We start from the raw sequence: 23,973 nt of genomic DNA, 5'->3' as shown, positions 1-23,973 counted from the left end.
GATGCTCAAGACAGGAAACTGCCGGTGTGGGTGCATATTCCCTTCTGCCATGGTGAGAACAACAGATAAAGGAAAAAGGCAGATAACTGGTAACAGTCATGTCTTAAAGGCTGCTGTTAGATCCACCCTCTGTACTGAAAGCTGTCTATTATAGCTGTCTTTACTGTGGTCCACAGCCATAAATGTTGAATATTATGGTGCAGATTTAGCAAGTGAGAGATGTGCAAATAGGATTGAGAATAAAAATGATGGGAAAAAGACTGTTCATGTTACTGAAGTTGACCATGGTACTACTTGTTATTGTGTTTTGATGTTAACTTTGGAGATGATCCTTCAAAGTTTTCATTCTTCAGAATAAGACTTTTCTATTGGCATACAAGAAAGTAGAGATTGTAATTCTGCTTTACAATTTGTGAAGTTTTTTTTTTTCCTTATAGTTTATTTTGCTCTCCCCCTGTTTTCATCTGCTTTACCCTTTCCCCAGTTTCCAAAAGGGAGCTGACGAGTTACGTTTAGATCACAGATCTTGGCACAAAATAGGTTGTTTTCCTTACAGCACATTTGAGGTCTAAATATTTATTTTATTCTTATATTTAACAACACATTTACATTAGAGTTTCTAACCTGTTCATTCATTCCTGAGACGTAAAATCAAATCTCCTAATTACAGAGAAAATGTGTGGGTATTTTCCCCAATTTCCAAAATATTAGTTGACAGGTGAGAATGTTGATTGCAGGTAAGACTTAGTTTTATTGACATAAATTAATTTTAGTCTAGGTACCATGCTAGTAGTAGAAACAGATTGTAGATAAATGAATATTTGCAAATTGCAGATAAATGAATAATTAAGATTATTTTTGTGTGTTTTCATGTGCTTCTCAGTTCTACCAAATTACATGGCGTGTGGTTAGCTCACTTCTGCTCTCTATTTTTTTAGCACAAATTGAAGGGATTGTTGAAGAGTCAAGCTCTTGACGCTACATAAAGTTATTGTTAAAGTTTTTATTTCACGCATTAAAAGTGTTAGGGTTGTAAAGGGAAAGTTTGTAAGTATGTAACAGCCCCCCACCTCATATGTGTGTATTATAGTATGGACTCCAACTCTTGGTATGCTACTTTGCTTCCAAGAGAAGCCTTGTGGTGGAGTTTTAATAATTTCATTCATTGTTCATGTGTTCTCCTGCTACAGTATGAGAGTCCAGCTAGTACACTGAACCCTGCAGGGAAAACCTTTGCTGTAGTTATTGCAGATCTCTGCTTATTTCATGTATATTGAAGCAGACTGAATCCGCAGAGCAGAAACTTTTATAGTAGTATTAATCAAAAAGCTGTTATGAAGGAGGACTTCAATTTTGATATTGCAGACTTTTGCTTCAACCTTAAACTCATGTTGTTGTTCTTATATATTGCAGTTGCTTTATTAGATGGTTCTCTTGGGAATTGTGTAGGGACTTTTGATTTCATGTGTCTCGAGCTCTCTCTCTCTCTTTTTTTTTTTTTTTTTGGTGTGTGTGTGTGTGTGTGTGTGTGTTGTAGGCTGCAAATGAACAACAATCCATGAATAGAAGTTTTATCTAGAGAAGTGTTATTATTATTTTTAAATTCAGGTTTTTTTTTTGTTGGCTGTACACAAATATGCTGGGAGGGGGATTCATTTGTGTGTTTTTTTTTTTTTTTTTTTTCTCTTTTCATTTGTAGATAAGCCTTTAAAGAAGCGAAAACAAGAAAACAAGCCACAGGAGGCTGGGGGTGCTACTGGAGGAAACAGACCAGCTTCTCAGGAGACAGGTTCTACAGGAAATGGGGCAAGGCCTGCGTTGATGGTTAGCATTGATCTTCAACAAGCAGGAAGATCAGACTCTCAGGCAACAGTTACTCAGGATTTGGACACCATCAAAAAACCTGAAGAAATTAAACAGTATAATGATGGGTTTGTATGTGTTCCCCAAGAAGACACTGGTGGAGATCTTAAACTTAGGCCTGAAAACCATCCTGATATCCTTAGGGAAAAGTCTGACTTTGAGGGCCAGAAGACAGATATTCAGCAAAATGAAAACAGACAAATGGAATTCCAACAAAACGAGAGCAGGTGGTTGGAAAGCAAACTCAATGAAAACAAGCAGGTGGAAGCTAAGCATGAAAGCAGGCAAATGGAAGTGAAACAAAATGAGAACAGACAGACAGAATCAAAGCAAAGTGAGAGCCGACAAATGGAGATGAAACAAAATGAGGGAAAACAAAATAATGGTAAGCAGGAAATAAGACAGAGGCCCGAGACACCAAAACAGAAGACTGAAGGCAGGCCCGAAACGCCAAAACATAGACATGATAATAGGCGGGACTCCAGTAAACCACTGTCAGAGAAGAAAATTGAACTATCTCGGCATAAACCAGATATGAAATCTGATCCTTCAAGGATAAAATCTGAAAGTAGATCTGATCCAGGAAAGCAAAGACCAGATGGGCGTTCTGTTTCTGATACTCCAAGGCGTGACCATGACAGCCTTAAACAAAGGCCTGAGGACAGAGGGGAGTCAGAGAGATACAGAGGAGACCCATCCAAGATTAGAAGACCTGAATATTTGAGATCCTCAAATAAAAGTGAACATGATTCTAAGCATGGTATTAAATCTGATGGTTCCAAAACTGAGAAATTGGAAAGGAAACATAGACATGAGTCTGGTGAATCAAGGTTTTCTTCTGGGGATCAGAAATCAAGACCTGACAGCCCTCGTATAAAACAGGAAAGTAAAGGAGATTCTAGTAAATCAAGACCTGATAAAGCTGGTTTTAAATCACCTAACAACAAGGATGAACGAAGGACAGATGGTAATAAGAGTAAAGTAGATAGTAATAAAGCATATGCTGATAATAAAGCAGAATTTCCCAGTTATTTGTTGGGGGCAAGATCTGGTGCATTGAAGCATTTTGTCATTCCAAAAATCAAGCGTGATAAAGATGGCAATGTCACTCAGGAGTCGAGAAAAAATGAAATTAAAGATGAACAGAAGCATAAAGTAGAAAACATTGGTCTAGTTGAAGATCTAAATAAAGGAGCTAAGCCTGTAGTTGTTCTTCAGAAGCTATCTCTGGATGATGTGCAGAAATTTATTAAGGATAGAGAAGATAAATCAAGGAGCTCTTGTTTTAAACCTAACAAGAACAAGTCATCCAAATCTAATAAAGGTAAGATTATTTCAATGTTAATTACATTCTATTTTGCACATTCCTTCAGTTTCTTTAGACTTACTATTGCAGTGGTCAATAATTCAGCTCAAACGTGTATGATAATTTATATGTTTGCTTACGTGGTGATTTTGGGGAATCAAACTGAAATTGCTCTCATTATCATCTAAGAACTTGTCAGTGTTGGAAATCTTGCTCTAGTGTAAATGAATGATTTACTCCAGTGAAAGTACCTAATGAAGGAACACTTAAATGGTTTTAAATTGTACTTTAATTACAGTAGTTTAATCTGGTAATTTACCTAATTAAACATAACTGGTATATGTATGATTTAAACACGTTTAAATGCGTCTGTATAAGGTATTGGTACTACTATAGCTGAATCAGTGTACTTTGAACAGTAGCAAATGCTATGTAGACCAGCTGTAAGACTTTCATATTTTTAAATAGAGGTGAATGGTTTTCCCAGGAATGCTTCGACATGATGCAATAAGAACACTGTTGCAAAATCCCATTTGCTTCTCCTACACTATAAATATGGCAGTTTTGGGGAACCACCATGCTTTAGGCTGTGTGACAACAAACTTTAAAAAGTATCCTGTGTTTACTGCTTGACTCTGTTTCTATTTTAGAATTGAGTCTTTAGGAGAATTCAAGCATCATTGATTTTAAGGTCCAGTATAAATCCATGATATGGATAGTGTATTATTCAGTGTAGCTGGTAGATTTAATATCTGATTGTTTGTCCGTTCTGCTGAATTTAATGTTTTTAATGATTACTATTCTTCTTGCTACTATAACTGTCTTTTTTGGTTTCAAACTGAAGTAGATCATTTCACATTGCGAAAGTCAGGTTACTTACCAGTCAAGGGTTACTTTATTTTTTAGTTTTAGACTTTAGATAACTATGCATTTCAAATTTTTGCATTGCACATTTGTTAGAGTTGCTATGTTTCAAAATAGACAAGTAAGTGGCAAAGGAGAGGATTTCAGCTTTATACAGGATTATTTGTGCACGCATGGTTGCAGGTATTCCTTATTGCTTAAGAGTTTGAAATTATTTTTTCTTTTCTTGCAAGGTTATTTAATGAGGAATGATGTAGGAATCATCTTTGTGAATGTATAAACACATTTCTGTGCAAAGATGGTGGCTATATAAATAATTTATTGTGATATATCTCTGCTACCCAGATTGTGATTGACTCTTGGACTCGTAATGATTTAGCAGTTCAAGGTGAATGTCACTTTTATTTAACAGGGAGGCTGATACTTTATATTTTCCATTTATCCTGAAAATACAAACATTTTCCTTTTCTCTGAGGCTCAGAACAGGCAAGATTTGAATTTCTAAAAATAATTGGTATCTAGAATTAGACATAAGATTATCGCACCTTTGAAACCACATAAGTTTGAAGATTTCAAATGAAACCTTTATGTTCCTGACGGAGAATATTGAAAGTTTTCTTATGGTTTTCAGCACTACTCTTCAAAAGATAGCCTTTGAATTCACACAATTTGATTTGCAGAAACATTTTAGAAGTTTGAGCACCGTTTGAGCTGTGTACAGCACGAATATACTTTCTGAAATGTTAAAATACATTTTTTTCTGTAATTTACTTTGTCTGTAGTTGTTATACAGTTTGTTTTAATAATGTCTAATGGTTTTAATGACTTCTGTAATCAGCATAACTAGTAGCTGCGTCACACAAGCAATGTGCTCATTTTGAACTCAGGTTTATAACTTCTGCAATGTTTTTGTTTATTTTGTGTTTGCAAAAGTCATGTGTGTGTCTTTCCCCGCTACCTGGAGTATATTTTTTCAGGGGAAAAAAGTTTTAAATGTAGTATCAGTCTCTCTTGCTATTGTATCTTGAAGAAGATTCTTGCAATGTCATTCGAAATAGGTTTCATGGAGAGAATGATGTAATTAATTTCACTTACAAAACAAGTTTTGAGTGTTCAGCCAGGCAGATTCTGGAGAAATTGTCATTATATTTGTATTTTTCATGTATATTTCTATTTTTACATTCCTCGTCTAGTTTCCTCATAAATTAATTACTACTTTCTAGGATATATTATACTTTATAGGTGAACTAAAGTGTTTTTAAAAGCTTCCTGACTCATATAGATATCTGTTCATAAGCCAAAGTCTGTTTGACAAGAACTGACCAGCTGATACTGAAAAGATCCATGTCATTCTTACAAAACCATCCTCCCTCCAATTGAGGGGTGTATGCTGTTTGTAGTATTACCCTTTACTTAGAAAATTTTTAAAACTAGGAAATTTTCATAAACATTCTATATTTAGTTCATCTTACATCTCTTAGTAGCAAACTTTTTCTAGTGTTGCTTTTAGTATCTCCATCCCACTTCTTCCATTCCTCTTGTTCCATGTAGCTTAGTATATTTTGCTTTTTTCTTTCCTTTGTTATCTCCTTGTATTCCTTGTTCTTTGTTTTTCCTTTTTCATCCCTCCATTCCTGAAGGAAATATCCTTTACTAGCATTATTACATGCAAATGCATCGTTTAGCTTTCATACAGTTTAAAATAGTTTTAGTTCTTCATCTAGTTCAAAACACCATTTAGACAGTCGTTCGATTGGGAGGGACTTAGGATATTTTATGTTGCACTTTTTAAAAAGATAAAATAAATGCTTTGTATAATGAAAGTCTATGCTACTTTTAATAACATTTTTGAATAGTGCATCTTTAAAGTACCTTTCAAAACTGGGCTATTCCAGCATCCTTTTAAAGATTCATAAATATGAAAGTCGGAGAATAGAATAGTCAGAGAAGGAGTAGAAGAGCTTGTGGGTATGGCAGCAGTTGGGTAGCGAGCTAATGATTGATGTCCACACATTGCAAGCTCTGATGCTCCGTGGCAACCCTCACAGAGTGTGCGCTGGGTGCGTTCCCTGCTCCCTGCCTGGATCCTCCAGCGTGCTCTGTGAAAACCTTTTCCCTCAGTCAAATTATGATCTCAATTTCTAAGAATATTTTGAAGTACTTCTGAATCTGTGCTGTATTGTCATGGGCAATGATGACCTCTACTGTGACATGCAATTATTTGTTCAGTGTCCATATTCTTTCTTCTTTGACCCACCATCCTGGCTGGGTCCTCATCTCAAGGCCAGAGCCAGGATCTGGAATACAAATAAGGAATCTGAACCTCCCCTCCTTTGAGCCAAAATCTGGGAACCTTCCTCCTTTGATTCTTTTTCCAAGATGTCTTCAAGACCTTCTGTTTGCCCAGATCTATGAGCAGGATTTGTGGAATCTTAGAGGACATGCTTCGTTCTAACACTACTTTTCCCCCTCTTTCCAAACGTCTTGCAATGCAGAGTCCTGTGTGCCCAGTTGCTTGGGTGGTGGTTTCTGAGGCGGTTTGAGCCTCCCACACTTTCTGGTGTGTGCATGTGTGTGAGTTTGTGTGATCTGAGCTCAGGAGTGAACTTTGCTTGTACGTGGTGAGGATAAGGAGCTGGAGAAAGGGCTTTCAGCCTGGTTATAGGATATGTCTGTGTACCCTTCCACAAACTCTTAAGGCAGAGAATGGGGGAAGAAAGATGAAAGCCACCAATAGAGATGCACTGCTTGTCAGATTTGTTTTTGGTCTATATTAACTTTGAATGGATGTTCCTCAGCTGATGACATGGCATTGAGATGAAAGTGGAACCTCTGTGTTATGAGCCTATAGACCTTCACTGTCCTTTGAATTTCTCTGGGTAAAATGATTCCTTTTTCTGGCATTTCCCCATCCATTTTTAAAACCGTGCAGGGCTCAGAATTTCTTGGAGGAGTGTGAAGCTGATGGGCAAGAGGCTCCATTCCCCCAGGCAAGAGTGAACTCAGTGTGTCCTATAAAGGAAACACCATGTCTGAGGGTACTGAATCTGTAGGTGCGAGGTAGGGACACAGTGGAGGCCCTAGCTATAAAATGCCAGAACCTTATAAGGATAGGTTATATCTTGGAAAGGATAATCTTTAGATTTGCACAGTGGGGTACGTTTGAAAGTCCAGCTTTCCCAAGCAAGCTGGTCATCACTCCCAGGTCACACAGCCCTTCTCCATACATGCATGAGGACTATACTATAAGAGTGCTTAACAACTTTAAAGGGATATTTATTTTCCAAACACCTCCGTAAAGTCGGGAAGTACTTTTATCCTCACTTTTATCTTTCAGCTCTCCATCTAAAAGATAAATTTATCTGCCTGACTAATTTTAGTACACTTAAGCTGTGACCCTATCCTGTTGTACTTAAAACACAACTATCCAACAAGAAAGGAGGCACTCTTCTTGTAGAATAAGAATGTATTTCATTTGATTTAGTACTGAGAGTTTGAAGGTTGTTTGAGATAAGCTAAGGAAAAAAAAGAAAAGTTTTCACTCCTGCATGTATGCCTACATAGGAGACGTTGTCAGTGTAATTATAGTGGTAACCCAAAGTGACTTGAGAAAGACAGTAAGCTAGTGATAGATAAGGATGCTAAACTTAACACAGCTTCAGTTCTTACTATAACCACTGAGACATCCTCACTGTTAATGTTTAGAGAGGACATCTAAGGAGGATGAGCTGTACCTCTGTGGAGTGGCAGGTCATACAGGTAATGGCTTCTGTGGCTAAAAAGAAGTCTGCAAATACTTGCAAATTACAGCTTAATTTTGCCCTCCTCAAGTGAGAGGAGGGCAAAATTAAGCTGGAATCATAGAATCATAGAATGCTTAAGGTTGGAAGGGACCTTTAGAGGTCATCTAGTCCAACCCCCCTGCACACACAGGGTCACCTAGAGCATGTGGCAGAGGACTGCATCCAAGCAGATTTTGAAGATCTCCAGAGAAGGATGTTGCAGCTTGGAGCGGGTCAGGAATGCCAAACAGCAACTTCATAGAAGCTGGAACTGGCTTCATTTATTAGCTTGCATGCAGTACATTTATATGATTCTAACAGTTAGTGATGTAACTGCACAGGCTCCTAATTGGTAGACAATGATCTAACTGAGACCCTTACAGCCCCCCTTACTTGTTTAGCTCATCCTTTTAGTTCAACAGCTCTTTTATTCCCTCTGACCTTGGTCTACTTCCTTATCTCCTAGTTAGCAGTCCCTTTGTTCTTTCACAGAAACCTGAAAGCCAGGATTGAGCAGGCCTGCTGGGCAGCCACTGGCTCTCTAACCATTCCTCTATAATTCCCCCTTTTTCTTTAGATTAGGTGACCCTGGGAAGCAAGCCAGCCTTGAGGTGTCAGATTCGGATTGTGTGAAAAAGCAGTTAACAAACGTAATATTAAAATGCGCAAACTGGTCCAAGCGATCATTAAACCAACTACAAGCAACAGTCCCCATAGTAACAACATTAACAGCGATTTCACCAATGATTTTATCCATCCCCCAATCTCAAATAAATCAGTTAACCCATCAAATCCGAAAAACCCAACATCTTTTGTTACTTTCTGCGTGTGCTTGATCAAGTCGTGAAGTTGCTCGTGAATGGCTGCTGAGTGATCGCGCAGGTCCATGCAACACATTCCGTCAAAGTCCTGACACCCATGTCCGTGAGCAAGAAGCAGGAAATCAATAGTGGCACGGTTTTGCAGCTCAGCATGTTGTACCTGAGAAGTCATACGACACTTCACTAAGCACAGTACTGGTTACATTCGCTTGTTTCAAGGCCTAGCAGGCAAGGCACTCAATATTTCGGTGTGCCCGCGCAGCTGATACCCCGGGGACGAAGAAGGACACTGCTACAACCTCCCAAGTGCTCCAGAGATCAACACTATCCTCACATTCTGAGCTAAGAGAGTTCGCTGCTCTTTTTTTGATCGCCTTAACAGTGTCTTGCTGTTCCCCGGAGGGCCGTGTGGCCAAATCATACTAAGGCCCTTACACTAAATGTGTAAGGCCCACCCATAGGCTGGGACGGAATGCCAGCCCAAGCTCGGTTCCCACATATCAAAAACCACCCAGTGGGAAGCTTCCTAGGCAGGATAGTTCCCGTATTGTGGGTAACATTTCCGTTACACCATTCCTTTTCCCCTCTTGCCTCCTCAAGGGTTTTTGCATACTCATCTTTGAGACCTTCCAGTTCAACCTCGTATCTACTGTTCTCATTTTCCATTTTCTTCAGTCTGTTTCTCTCCCCTTCTTGTTGAGCCTGGAGACGAGCATTTTCTTGCCTTAAAAGACTATTCTGGGATTCAGTAGAAGACATCTGAACTTTAGTAGAAAGAAGTTCTTCTGTTGCAGCCCGTTCTCTTTCGGCAGCTGCTGCCAAAAGGGCTTGAGATTCACCAAGTCTGTTGGAAAGATTCTTTTCCAATTTTTCCCACGAGGGGGTTTGCGCTCCCAGCGTGGCTTGCAAATTTTCCATCTGCCGGAGCAGTGGCCGTGTAGCAGATGTAACACTTTGACTCAATTCTTGGTTCCGACTCTCCTCTTCTTGCAGTCTCTGTTGTAGTTCACTGATTTCCTGACGTAAGTAGTCCTCTCTTCTTGCTGCCTGTTGTTCTGCACGTTGCAGCGCTAGCCGCAGGTCTGCCACCTGAATCGCCAAAGCTTCTTGTTGATGCCGTGCCTCATCCTGGGCCTTCTCCAAAGCTAAACCAAGTTCTTCCTTTGCCTTCGTTTCCCGACTTAGGGCTGCCTCTTGTGCCTCACTGTCCTTTGTGGCATTAGCTTTATGAAGATCTGCAAGTCCCTTGTAAGCACTGACAAGTGCTGCCTGGACACTTCTGTTCCTTTCTTCAAGATCTTCCACCTCTGCCTGGAGCTTATTAAGATCCTTTTCTTGTCGCTCTACAACACTGTTCAGTTGTTTAATACTGTCTCGATGCTGCTTCTCAAGATCCTCTTTGCCATCAAGTACCTGTTTTAAATGCTGCAATTCCTCTTCCAGTTCCTTAATCTTTTTGTTCTGTTTTGTGTTAGTATTTTCTCTCTCTTTCTCCTTTGCTCTTAGTTTCTTAATAAGGTTGGAATTGTGCAGCTGCTGTTTAGAAAGCTTTTCTCCTTCTTCCATTAATCCTTTCATTTGCTCATCTTTTTCTTTCAGTAATTCAGCTGTATCATTACAATTAAGTCTAGTAGCCAATTCTTCTTTAACATTCTTTACTTCCTTTTTAGCTGCATCCCTTTCTTTGCATGCAAGCTGGAGCTTCTTTTCAGCATCTGCTATTCGCTGAGTGAACTCCTCTTTAAGGGATGAAATGCTATTGCTCTCTCCCTTCATTCTAAGGATTTCATCTTTAAGGTTATCATAAGCTTCCTCCAGCCGTGCCTTTTCTTTACTACTGTGTTTCCCTCTTCTCTAGCTTAGCATGGGTGTTATTCTGTCATCGAGGACACCAAACTCGCCCTTCACTACAGTTTTTTCGGATATGACCCCTCCTTCCACGCCTAAAGCACTTAGGTCTGTTCGCGTTTTCCCTCTTTCCTTGGTTTTCTCTCCGGCCCACCAAAGGTTGTAGCGCAGCGGCTAAGACAAAATGTTTGGGCTTGCTGCGCCGCTGAATCAAGCAATGCCTGCTCTACCTGAGCCCCTAAAAATGCTCCTGGGTTTCCCACACCCCGACGGGAAAGTTCTTCAAGCATCTCCTCGAGCGAAACCCCTTGTGGCAAAGTGACCAGAACATCCCTGGTGCGCTTATTAGCATTCTCAACCGCCAAGGATTGAGCCATAAGTTTCCTTGTTTTCTCATCTAGCGTATCCATTTCCTCCAAGGCCTTAAGCAAGCGGTCAATGAATTCACCAAAGGACTCGTTCATACCCTGCTTAATTCCCACGAAGGAAGGGCCTTTTTTCTCCTCAGGTAAGGACATAAAGGCCAATAGGGCAGTTTGCGTCACCAGCCTTAACAAGATGGCTGGAAATCGCATTTGCACGTCAATACTGCCATACGGCCCCTGACCCAGCACCGTTTCAACCCGTAATCCCTCCAGCGGATCTCCCTGAGGCCGAGGTATGGCACATTCGTGGGCCGCCCACCGTCTTTCCCACAGTAGCAACTGACCAGGTGTCAAAATCAATTTCGCAATCTGTTGACAATCACTAGGGAGAAGCAAATCACTATTAAAGATATAGGATAACATCTGTCTGGATGGCTCACCTTTGACCTCCCAACGTGCCACCGTATCCCTTAACTGGCTCATAATTTTCCAGTCAAATGGATCCCACTTGCCCGCTATCCCCCCTTGGCCATCCGGCTCAAAGGTCACCGGGCACGCCACCCTCATGGCCGGCTCCCATTGACCCTCCAAAATTCCATCTCTAATAACACCGGACCAACGAGAGGAGACCTGCAGACCCAACCCCCCACCAGAGGATCCAGACCACCCCTCACATGTTTTTGGCCCAGTTGCCTGGACTTGATCAAGGGCCCTGGGGGGCTCCCGGAACAGTTGATCAGAGGGTTGGTCCCTGCACCGTTCCGGCGGCTGCTCCTGTGGCCAGTTCCCAGCTGTCCATGCCGGGGGCGGTGGCGCCATAGGCTGTACTGGCGACTCGAGAGTCGGAGCTGATCCAGCAGATGCAGGTTCCGGCAGCGGCGGCTCCGACGGGCGACGGGATTGTGACGGTCCTCCTCCGGTAACGCTGTCAAGCAGCTCCCTTGCGGAACTCTTCGGAGTAGCAATAGCCCCTCGGCCAGGTGCGGCTCGCACTGCAAGCGAGACCTCGGGGGGCGGTTCCTCCCCTTGCAGCATCTGCCTCGCCGCTGCTGCCATCTTCTTTTCAGCCTGCATACACTTGAGCTGATTCGCCACCTCGTGCCAAGTGTGACCCAGTTCTTTGGCAGTTTTGCTGCCCTCCAGAGTGGCTTCCCATAATGAGTCCCCTATCTCACGCCGCTCCGTTACGCTGAAAACAAGCTGCGGCTCTTTTAAGTGGCCCTTCTCTCTCGCCCACTTAATCAGCTCATGCAGCTTCTTTGTGCTCACTGCTGCCTCCCTTTTGCTAATAAGTCCAGGAGCAGCTGCACAGCAGCTTCTCGCTCCATTTTCGTACTCACTGCTGCTTCTCTTTTCGCTAATAAATCCGGCAGCAGCTGTACCACAGCTTCTCGCTCTATTCTTGCACGTGCAACCCGGATCCCGGCTTCTTGCCCCCCGACGCTGACTTTTCGTCCCGGGTCCCGGCTTCTTGCCCCCTGACGCTGTCTTTTCGTGTGCGCAATCACAGCTGGCTTACCTGCTCCGGTCCACCTTCTTGGTCGGATCACTCGGCTGCACTCGTACCTCTCGCTCGGGTCCCTGTTCGGAATCGAGTCCCTGTTTGGGCGCCACTTGTTGCAGCTTGGAGCGGGTCAGGAATGCCAGACAGCAACTTCATAGAAGCTGGAACTGACTTCGTTTATTAGCTTACATGCAGTACATTTATATGATTCTAGCAGTTAGTGATGTAACTGCACAGGCTCCTAATTGGTAGACAATGATCTAACTGAGACCCTTACAGCCCCCCTTACTTGTTTAGCTCATCCTTTTAGTTCAACAGCTCTTTTATTCCCTCTGACCTTGGTCTACTTCCTTATCTCCTAGTTAGCAGTCCCTTTGTTCTTTCACAGAAACCTGAAAGCCAGGATTGAGCAGGCCTGCTGGGCAGCCACTGGCTCTCTAACCATTCCTCTATAGAAGGAGACTCCACAGCCTCTCTGGGCAGCCTGTTCCAGTGCTCTGTCACCCTCACTGTTAAGAAATTTTTCCTTAAGTTCCTGTGGAACTTTTGATGCTTCAGTCTCTGGCCATTAGCTCTAGTTCTGTCGGTGGCCACCAGTGAAAAGAGGCCAGCACCATCCTCCTCGCTGCCTCCCTTGAGTTACTTATAGACACTGCTCAGGTCCCCTCTCAGCCTTCTCTTCTCCAGGCTGAACAGGCCCAGCTCCCTCAGCCTCTCCTCGTAGGGCAGATGTTCCAGGCCCCTGATCATCCTTGTGGCCCTGCGCTGGACTCTCTCCAGCAACTCCACATCCCTCTTGTACTGTGGAGCCCAGAACTGGACACAATACTCCAGATGTGGCCTCACCAGGGCTGAGTAGAGGGGCAGGATCACCTCCCTCGACCTGCTGGAGACGCTCTTCTTAATGCATTCCAGGATCCCATTGGCCTTCTTGGCCACGAGGGCACACTGCTGCCTCATGGTCAACTTGTCGTCCACCATGACACCCAGGTCCTTCTCTGCAGAGCTGCTCTCCAGAAGGTCAGTCCCCAGCCTGTACTGGTGTCTGGGGTTATTCCTCCCCAGGTGCAGGACCTTGTACTTGGCCTTGTTGAATTGCATGAGGTTTTTCACCTCCCAGTTGTCCAGTCTGTCCAGGTCCCTCTGGATGGCAGCACAGCCCTCTGGGGTATCGACTACTCCTCCCAGTTTGATATCATCAGCAAGCTTGCTGAGGGAGCACTCTGTGCCTTCATCCAGGTCATTGATGAATAAATTGAACAGGACTGGACCAAGGACTGACCCCTGGAGGACCCCGCTAGCTACAGGCCTCCGACTGGACTCTGCGCTGCTGATCAGCACCCTCTGAGCTCTGCCATCCAGCCAGTTCCTAATCCACCTCACTGTCCACTCATCTATCCCACATGGCCAGAGCTTGCCCAGGAGGATGTTGTGAGGGATGGTGTCAAAAGCCTTGGTGAAGTCGAGATAGACGACATCCACCGCTCTCCCCTCATCTATCCAGCCAGTCATTCTATCATGGAAGGCTATCAGGTTAATCAAGCATGATTTTTCCCTTGGTGGATCCATGCTGACTACTCTTGAGCACCTTCTTGTCCTCCATGTGCCTGGAGAATCTGCAAGTATTTTTTTTTTTTGAACGTCAAAATGAAGAAGTGTAGAAGTGGAGAGTGGTTAATCTTCAAATTTCTGAATACGAAACGATGGAAAGTCAAGTTTCATGTCCCCTCCACAAAAACAAGTAGCACTGTTCCCTCTTATACTCTTGCATGCTATTTCATGTAATGTCTTGGCATTTAGGAAGTTTTTTGTTTTAAAATGAAAGGTATATGTAGAGATTACAGTTATCAAATTTTGTTAACTATGTATAGTTTTTCTTATTACAAACTATTAGCACACGAAAATGGAAAAGATAACGTATGGCAGTTAGCTTGTGCAAAGCTTCATGAACATAAAGCTTTCTGGTTTCACAATGAACTACAGGGTTGTTTTTGTTTTTTGTTTTTGTTTTTTTTCTTCAAGAGCTTGTTCAGATGTTCATTTGTCTCCATAGATTCATGTGCAAACAGGTTATTTTGTTGTCACAAGCATCTTGAAGTAACTATCTGTAAACAAACTCATACATGCCTTAGTGATCGCTTCTGTTGTAGTGACTGTCCCTTACAGCTATGGAGGCGACAGTTCAGAGTGTAGGCTCCCAGATGTACTTGAGTCTCGATGGCTGGTTAATTCTTAGGAAATTGCACCAAAATGTAAACTCTTTTTCCTACTTTGAAAAAGTAAAGACAAAGCACTGCTGACAAAAGAATAAAGTTTATGAGAATAGGTTTTGATTTCATGGCAGGAACCAGTTCTCTGATCCTGGAAAGCTGATTTAAGTGTCAGTAAATATATCATCCCCCTTTCCATACCTACTTGTTTGAAGCTGTCACATGAAGACAGGTGAAAATAATCTGACCATGCTGATTGTTGTATCAAAGGAGCTGTACTGTTCATACTGAATGAATGGAATAAAAGTCAATAATGATGCTACATTTTTTTTTTCTGTTCAACGCGTCTTAAATGTGTTCTTGTGTTGGATGCATCTTCCTGAAGCAGGGGCATTTATTTAACTTTCAAATTCGAAGCAATGTGATTTTTGTATCCCTCTAATGATTAGGTTTTGCATAAGTATTAGGTAAGTTAAAGGCTGTTCTTCAAACTTGAAAACATGAACAGAAAATGACTCTGAACCTTTTGAATCAGCTCTCTGCCTTGCGATTTTTTTCTTAGGCTGTACATGAAGATGGGAAAAGTTATATCCACTAGAGATTTGTAGAAGTTTTCCTACTATACAGGATGAAACATTTTGGAAAGCTTCCCAGATTGAAATAGAATGTGGGGAGATGCTTATAGCCTAATTAAATTTTAGCTGAGGAGTTTCTTGTTTGATTTTTGTACTGTAATACGTTTTTTCAAGAATTGCACGGTAAGAAACAAGTATCTTGGCAGTCATTGGGCATTCAGTAACTGTTTGAACTTCTTCAGTATCTTCTCTAAGAAACCTATTGAGCAATCATACTACAGCAACAACAACTTGTTCTTCTTCCTGCAAGCAAGAAATATTTAAGTCATGCGGTAGATCTGGACAAGCACTGAAGAAGAAATGGTTGTTCGTGTATGGCAGTTCTTCGAGATGAGTTGTTCTTATTGCTGTTCTGTGACTTACCCTTCGGTTCCACTGATGTGGAGTATACTGATGTTGAGATTCCTTGCAGTGGAGCGAAGATTAGGTTAGGATGGTGGTTTTCTCCCTTTTTGGAGTTGAGGCGGATTAGAGAATATGTGTAAATGCTGCCTGAAGAACACTGCATATTGTGTGTGCCCATCACACGTTGCAAAAATAGTCATTTCATAGATGAGGACAGCTTTTGTGAAAGCTTAGTTTACTGGAAGGCATTCTTACAAACTTATGGAGTAATTTTAATGAAGTTACTTTCTCCATTGCAATTAAATAGGCCATGCGAAGTAAGGAGAATGTAACTGCTTAAAATGGAGACAGGAATCATGGATAGAAAGTCTTATCAAACTTAAACAAATAGGAAAAACTGAACGTGGCGCCATACATGCTTTTTGTAAATACTGTCAGATGGTTTTAGGTTTTATATCCTTTTAAACTTTTTTGAAAAGTATCCCTGCAACCTGAAGGGGAATTAGCATGGGTTTTATAACCTAGTGTTTATTGCCATGTGACCGGATTCTTATGAATAACCAAATCCTCTATCGTCTTGGTATATCCCTCTGAATAAACAAAATTTCATATTTTATAATAAATGAATTTTCTAAAAGAAAGATCTTAGTAAGATGTTACTAGAGAGGGAGGAGTGGGTTGCCCTGGCTCAGTATAACATAAAAAAAATTATTAACAGCATCTTGTCTGGAGTCCCAGAGTATGTAATATTCCTGAATTTCTTTTAGAAGGCTGGAGAATCCTTTCCCACGCATATCTGGGTTGTTATGTGTGCCATCATGTCTAACTCCTTTGTGTTGCACGAGTAAAACTCTTTTTTAGAATTGGTTATTTGCAGTCCTCAGCAGCTAAGGAAACCATGCGTGCAGCAGAGTTGATCCAGGTAACATTGTGAATGAAACAGAAACTGCAAAGGGGGCATGTAGAGAACTGTATAATAATTCTGTTTGTTCTCTTTTCTGCTACTTTATTGAATAAAAAAAAAAAGCTATACATATTCTTCAATGAAATAAAAATGGGAAAGATCTTAAATATATGTAGAGAGAACAGTTCAAGTAACCTCTTGAATTGGATAATTTTACCAATCATTCTGTTTAAAAAAAACTTGCTTTTCATAATAGAGTAGGAAAGGTTTGAGATGTATTTACAGAAAATGTGTTGGTTTCTGTAGGTTGTCATGCATCCAGGTTTTAAACATATGTATTGAATATACACTGCTTTTATTCCTTTACTCGGAGCTGCTTTTTGCCATATCATTATTTGACCAAATTTCCTGTAGGTTTCAAGCTCTATGAGTATTTGTTGATTTCAGTGAATTTGCTCAGGCTGCATAAAATTGAGCATGTATGTTAAAGAAACATGGTCAGAGGCCCTTTGGCTGAGTGGTCTGCATCTGTGGAAACTGTCTTAAGCACTTCCCTTGGGTCTGAGGTGGATGAAAGCTAACTCCTGTCCAGAAGCTGAATAGTCCTTCTAAGAGACATGGATGACTAATACAGGGACATCACCAGTCTGCTGCAGCGAGACAACTTCCAGATTATTAGGCATATTTGGTGTTCAGCTCCTAAAAGGAAATAAATAAGAGTGATCGCAGGTTGGGGATGAAGCACAGAAGAGACAGGATATTTTGGGAGATAAGATTTTTTTTTTTATATATATATATGTATGCGGTAATCTGCAGATGATTTCAGATGATTTCTTCTCTGTCTATAAATGATACATTTTACCTTGGGAGAGAGAGGCACTTATGACAAAGGTGTTTGTTCTTTTTTGAAAAAGATTAACAATTCTGTCAGATAATCTTCAAATCTGTGCAACAGGCTGTCTGGTAAATAAAGATAAAACTTCAAAACAAATCCCAAAGAAACACTGAACCAATTTGCCGTCTTTATGTCCCTGGCAAAAGACTTCACGGTAAATTTTGGAGATCATTAGGAAGACTGACTTTATACGGGCCTAGTATAATTTTCAAAATGTGATGAGAATGGTGAGATGTTGTCTAACTGTATGCTTCTGGGGAAAAAGTGATATTTTCCAGTTTGCTGTTTTTCTCTATTAAACAAAAAACCTTCAACTTTGGTGTGTAACAAAATTATGCAAAAATCTGTGTTCTATTATGGAAGTATTAGTAGGAGAAAGAAACGACTTGAAGCAGAGTTGAGATGTCAGCAATTTGGCTTTTATTTAAGGATATTAAGAATATCCTCTACCTACTGGTAAAGGGGAAATTGATGTCTTGCATGCACTAGGGAATATGTTTAGAATGAAGAGAACTATCATGAGATAGAATGAAACCTACACTTTCAGGAAAAAAAAAAAAAAACCACTATCAGCAGAACCAGAGAAGGAACCAAAATGAGACTAAATTTTTTGGAGTGGAGCAAGGATGTATTTTTACAAAAGAAGTGCACTGATTTGTATTTGTTCTATTTATATGCTTGATTAAAAAAAAGAATTTTCATGGAAGGAGATATATGTGCAATTTATTATGTTAATTTATAGATGCAGTGTGACCACTATATACAACTTTAGAAAGGGCTGTCAAATACATATCTGTATATTTTGCTGTGATGTTGTTAATGGATGTACTGTAAGTAGTTCCTGAGAAAGGTCTGTAGTTTCGGGTCCTTTTTTTTATCTTCAAGTTCACATGTTTTCTTTTTACTCTCCATTCATAGGTAGCATAGATCAGTCAGTGCTAAAGGAGTTGCCTCCTGAGCTGCTGGCAGAAATTGAATCCACCATGCCACTTTGCGAACGTGTGAAAATGAACAAGCGCAAACGTAGCACAGTTAATGAGAAACCCAAATACGCTGAGATCAGTTCTGATGAAGACAATGACAGTGAAGAAGCTTTTGAATGTAAGTAGAATATAATTCTGTTTCTACTGCCAAAGAAGGCTAATATTTTGCTCTTACCAATATGGTTAGTTTGTATCCATGGGAATTCAATTAACACTGAAAAGAAACAGAGAGTCATTTCACAGTGAATACTTCCTCAACTGTGTTACTTATGGAATGCTGCAGGAGACAGTGCTGCTGTTAACCTGTGAAAGCACCTCATATAATGATTTCTTTTTTTTTGTTTAATTTTTTTTTTGCTTTTGCTTGTATAAACTTTATATTGAACATATATCAAACGCAAAAAGTTTTTCTTAGACTTAGAAGAGATTTTATTGTCCTGATTTTTAAGTTTCAAGTTTTCTTTTAATTGATATGTAGCATTTCTACATCCATACACATACAAAATTGAAATTGAGATACTTCTCTGATATTTCTCAAAGAAGCAGAAAACAATATCCCTTTTTCATTTCATTTCCTTTTCTTTAAAAATACTGCCAAAATGATGTTGATTTGGCTATAAGTATGAGATCTTGAGATAACATTCTGCCACTCTTGATATTGCAAAACACTAACAGTCATTTGCTTCTTTCAAGTTTGTATGTTAAAATCTCTGTTTACTTTGTAACATCACCTGTACATGATATTAATAAAGAAAAGGGAAATAAAGAAAGGGTAAAACAAAATTGCTTAACTTGGCTAGGAAAGGAGAAGATTCTGCCATTCAGAGAGACCTAGACAGGATGGAGAGTTGGGCAGAGAGGAACCTTATGAGGTTCAACAAGGACAAGTGCAGGGTCCTGCGCCTGGGGAGGAATAACCCCAGGTACCAGGACAGATTAGGGGTTGACAAGAAGTTACCTATGAGTCAGCAATGTGCCCTCATGGCCAAGAAGGCCAATGGGATCCTGGCCTGCATCAGGAGGAGTGTTGCCAGCAGGTTGGGGGAGGGGATCCTGCCCCTCTACTCAGCTCTGGTGAGGCCACACCTGGAGTATTGGGGGCAGTTCTGGGCTCCCCAGGACAAGAAGGACATTGAGGTTCTAGAGAGGGTCTAGTGGAGAGCCATGAAGATGATTAAGGGACAGGAGCATCTACCAATCCATTTACCAATCTGCAGACCTGACCCCTTGTCCGCAGAGGTCTGTTGCCTGCTGGGGGCTCGCATAAGGGATGTTGCAGAGAGACTGCCAAGGCTTGTCCAGGAGTCTGACTATTATCCCCTATTGCTGTTTCATGTGGGTGCTAATGATGCTATGGGGAAACTGAGTAAAATCGAGCGAGATTTCAGAGCCCTAGGGATGGCGGTCAAAGGTCTGGGTGCCCAGGTTGTGTTCTCCTCTATCCTGCCAATGTGGGGAATGGATATGAGGAGGAAAAGGCGCATATTACAGGTTAACAACTGGCTGTGCCGCCGGTCTTGGCAACAGGGTTTTGATTTCTATGACCATGGGACTCTGAGGATCACCAGCTAGTGGGGAACGATGAGAACCACCTCAGCAAGAGGGACACGCATGTCTTTGCCAAAAGGTCAGCCAGCCTGGTTAGGAGAGCTTTAAACCAAGCATGAAGAGGGACGGGGAGTGTTACATGGACAGGGCAATCAGTGGCATGCAGCCAAAGCCAGAAGGCGTCCAACAGGAGTATGGTAGGGGGGAAGCGAGTACAGGAGATAATTATAGAGGGTCCTCTTTCACCCCTCCCGGGAAACCTGCAGGCTCAATTACTTTCCTTAAATGCCTGTACACCAACGCGAAAAGCATGGGGAATAAGCAGGACGAACCGGAGCTCTGTGTGCGGTCCCAGCGTCATGATCTCATTGGAATCACCGAGACATGGTGGGACAGCTCACACGACTGGAGCGCTGCCATGGAAGGCTATGTGCTCTTTAGGAAGGACAGGCTGGGAAGGCGAGGTGGTGGAGTTGCTCTTTATGAGAGAGAGCAACTGGAATGCATGGAGCTCAACCTGGGAGTGGATGATGAGTGAGTTGAGAGCTTGTGGGTAAGGGTCAAAGGGCAGGCTAATGTGGGAGACACTGTGGTGGGTGTCTGCTACAGGCCACCTGACCAGGATGAGGAAGTTGATGAGGCCTTCTATAGTCAGCTGGATGTTGCCTCACTGTCACAGGCCCTGGTTCTCATGGGGGACTTGAACCACCCTGACATCAACTGGAAGGACAACATGGCCAGGCACAAACAGTCCTGGAGGTTCCTGCAGAGCGTCGATGATAACTTTTTGACGCAGGTTGTGGAGGAGCCAGCGAGGAGAGGTGGGCTACTGGACCTCGTGCTAACAAATAGGGAGGGACTTGTAGGAGATGTGAAGGTGGGGGGTAGCCTCGGCTGCAGTGACCATGAGTTGGTGGAGTTCAGGATCCAACGAGGAGGAGGCAGGGCTGTAAGTAGCCTTGCAACAATGGACTTCAGGAGGGCCAACTTTAGCCTCTTCAGAGACCTCCTCGGAAGAATCCCATGGGCTAGAGCCCTAGAAGGAAGAGGCCCAAGAGAGCTGGTTAGTTTTCAAGCGGCACTTCCTCCATGCCCAGCAACAGTGCATCCCTGTGTGTAGGAAGGGAGGCAGAGGGGGCAGGCGACCTGCGTGGATGAGCCGGGAGCTTGTGGCAATGCTCAAAAAGAAAAAGGCACTATGCAGAAAGTAGGAAAAAAGGAGAGGCTCCTTGGGAGGAATATAGGAATGTTGTCAGGGAATGCAGAGATGTGACGAGGAAAGCTAAGGCACAATTGGAATGCAATCTGGCAAGGGATGTTAAAAATAAGAAGAGCTTTTTCAAATATATCAGTGAAAGTCCAGCCAGAACCTAAAGAGCACTTACAAAGGCATGCTGGAGTAAATTGCTTTTTTGTTGTGTGTTTAATTTTCCAGCACGTGCTCAGCCTTTTTCTTCTTCCCTTGATTCTCTATACTGGACTTTGTCAGCTTTGCTCTTCTGCTCCTCCCAACCCATGTCCTCCAGAGTGTGTGAAATTTCAGTCACTGTCAGAAGTATCTCAAGGGATGAGAAGTATTTCAAGGGATGGCAAGGGATGTTAAAAATAACAAGAGCAGCTTTTTCAAGTATATGAATGATAAAAGGAAGATTAGGCAAAACGTGGGTCTGCTGATGAACAGCGTGGGTGCTCTGGTTACAAAAGACAGAAAAAGCAGATCTACGGAATGCCTTCTTCACTTCAATGTTTACCAAGGGCAGCCCTCTGGAATCCCAGACCCTAGAAACCAGAGAAGGTGCCTGGAGAGAGGAAGACTTGCCCTGGGTAGAGGAAGATTGGGTCAGAGAGCTCTTAGGGAAACTTGACATCCACAAATCCATGGGCCCTGATGGGATGCACCCCAGAGTGCTGCGGGAGTTGATGGATGTTATTGCTAGGCTGCTCTCCATCTTCGAAAGGTCCTGGAGAACGGGGGAGGTGCTGGAGGACTGGAAGAAAGCCAATATCACACCAGTCTTCAAAAAAGGCAAGGAGGAGGACCCAGGCAACTACAGGCCAGTCAGCCTCACCTCCATCCCTGCAAAAGGCATGGAGCAGCTCATCCTGGCTGTTGTCTCCAAACGTGTGGAGGACAAGAAGGTTCTCCGTAGTAGTCAGCATGGATTCACCAAGGGGGAAATCATGCTTGCCTAACCTGATAGCCTTCTATGATGGAATGACCGTCGGGGTATATGAGGGGAGAGCGGTGGATGTCGTCTATCTCGACTTCACCAAGGCTTTTGACACCGTCCCTCACAACATCCTCCTGGGCAAGCTCCGGAAGTGTGGGATAGATGAGTGCACAGCGAGTTGGATTAACAACTGGTTTGATGGCAGAGCCCAGAGGGTGGTGATCAGCGGTGCAGAGTCTAGTTGGAGGCCTGTAGCTAGCGGTGTCCCCCAGGGGTCAGTCCTTGGTCCAGTCCTGTTCAATTTATTCATCAATGACCTGGATGAAGGCACAGAGTGCTCCCTCAGCAAGTTTGCTGATGATACCAAACTGGGAGGAGTAGCCGATACCCCAGAGGGCTGTGCTGCCATCCAGAGGGACCTGGACAGACCGGACAACTGGGCGGTGAAAAACCTCATGCAATTCAACAAGGCCAAGTGCAAGGTCCTGCACCTGGGGAGGAATAACCCCAGACACCAGTACAGGCTGGGGACTGACCTTCTGGAGAGCAGCTCTGCGGAGAAAAACCTGGGTGTCATGGTGGACGACAAGTTGACCATGAGGCAGCAGTGTGCCCTCGTGACCAAGAAGGCCAATGGGATCCTGGGGTGCATTAAGAAGAGTGTCTCCAGCAGGTCGAGGGAGGTGATCCTGCCCTCCTACTCAGCCCTGGTGAGGCCGCATCTGGAGTATTGTGTCCAGTTCTGGGCCCCCCAGTACAAGAGGGATGTGGAGCTGCTGGAGAGAGTCCAGCACAGGGCTGCAAGGATGACCAGGGGCCTGGAACATCTGCCCTATGCGGAGAGGCTGAGGGAGCTGGGCCTGTTCAGCCTGGAGAAGAGAAGGCTGAGCGGGGACCTGAGTAGTGTCTATAAGTACTTCAAGGGAGGCAGTGAGGAGGATGGTGCTGGGCTCTTTTCACTGGTGGCCACCGACTGAACTAGAGGAAATGGCCAGGGACTGAAGCATCAGAAGTTCCACAGGAACTTAAGGAAAAAATTTTTAACAGTGAGGGTGACAGAGCGCTGGAACAGGCTGCCCAGAGAGGTTGTGGAGTCTCTTTCTCTGGAGATCTTCCAAACCTGCTTGGATGCCACCCTGTGCAACGTGCTCTAGGTGACCCTGCGTGTGCAGGGGGGTTGGACTAGATGATCTCTAGAGGTCCCTTCCAACCTCAACCATTCTGTGATTCTTAGAAATTTCAGGGGCATCTTAGTAACATAGCCATTAATGACAGTAGTTGCTGAAATTCTTAAATATGGGAAATTAAGGGGAAAAAATCATGCTAATTTTATGTTTCAAGGGATTAGATTCATTATGTCAACTTAAGAGATCCTAATGTGATTCTGAATAACTCAGTGAGGACATCTGCTTTAAAGGGAGATGATGATATTTCTCAAAGGGTACTGCAGAACTGAACTGAAAACAATACACAAAAACCATGACGGTTTGTGTCAAACACTCAATAGATTTGTACTGTTATAAAAATACATATTTCAAATTTCAAAATGTCTGACTGAAACTATGCCTTAGAATATTGTATAAAAAGTGATTGTTGTTGAAGATAAATTTCTTTGAGAAACTTTTAGCCAACACAATCTGTTTAGTTATGCAGCACTGACCAAATAGTTCGTTTAAGTTTCCACTGGATAGTAATATTGGATGTTAGCTTTCTCATGGAGATTTAGCTGGGATCAGAATTTGTCCTTCCTAGTTTGATGCTTAGGAAACCAGAGAAAACATATAAATTTCTAAACTGGATAAATTTGGTCCGGAAATCATTGAGGGAATGAATAATGATGATTTTTTTTAAATTGCATTTGGGAACAAAAATACTCTGCAATCTAATTACTCATTCCTTAGGCCAGTATGATCTCTGGTTCAAAACTTT

The 23,973-nt window shown here is 42.5% G+C and overlaps 1 protein-coding gene across 1 annotated transcript in view; it reads left to right on the top strand.

The window, feature by feature from the left end:
* Positions 1 to 23,973, top strand: part of LOC104570589 (nipped-B-like protein) — an 86,824-nt gene that overhangs the window by 28,956 nt on the left and 33,895 nt on the right. The window contains exons 9-10 of the mRNA XM_088538265.1: positions 1,700 to 3,187; positions 18,261 to 18,443. Coding sequence (XP_088394391.1) covers positions 1,700 to 3,187; positions 18,261 to 18,443 — 1,671 coding nt within the window. The remainder of the gene's footprint in view (positions 1 to 1,699; positions 3,188 to 18,260; positions 18,444 to 23,973) is intronic.

The sequence above is a fragment of the Tinamus guttatus genome, unplaced genomic scaffold (assembly GCF_059628265.1).
Source record: "Tinamus guttatus ecotype Peru unplaced genomic scaffold, ASM5962826v1 Tinamus_guttatus_pri_ptg000952l, whole genome shotgun sequence".
Classification (NCBI taxonomy): domain Eukaryota; kingdom Metazoa; phylum Chordata; class Aves; order Tinamiformes; family Tinamidae; genus Tinamus; species Tinamus guttatus.
This window is presented reverse-complemented; position numbering and strand designations above follow the sequence as displayed.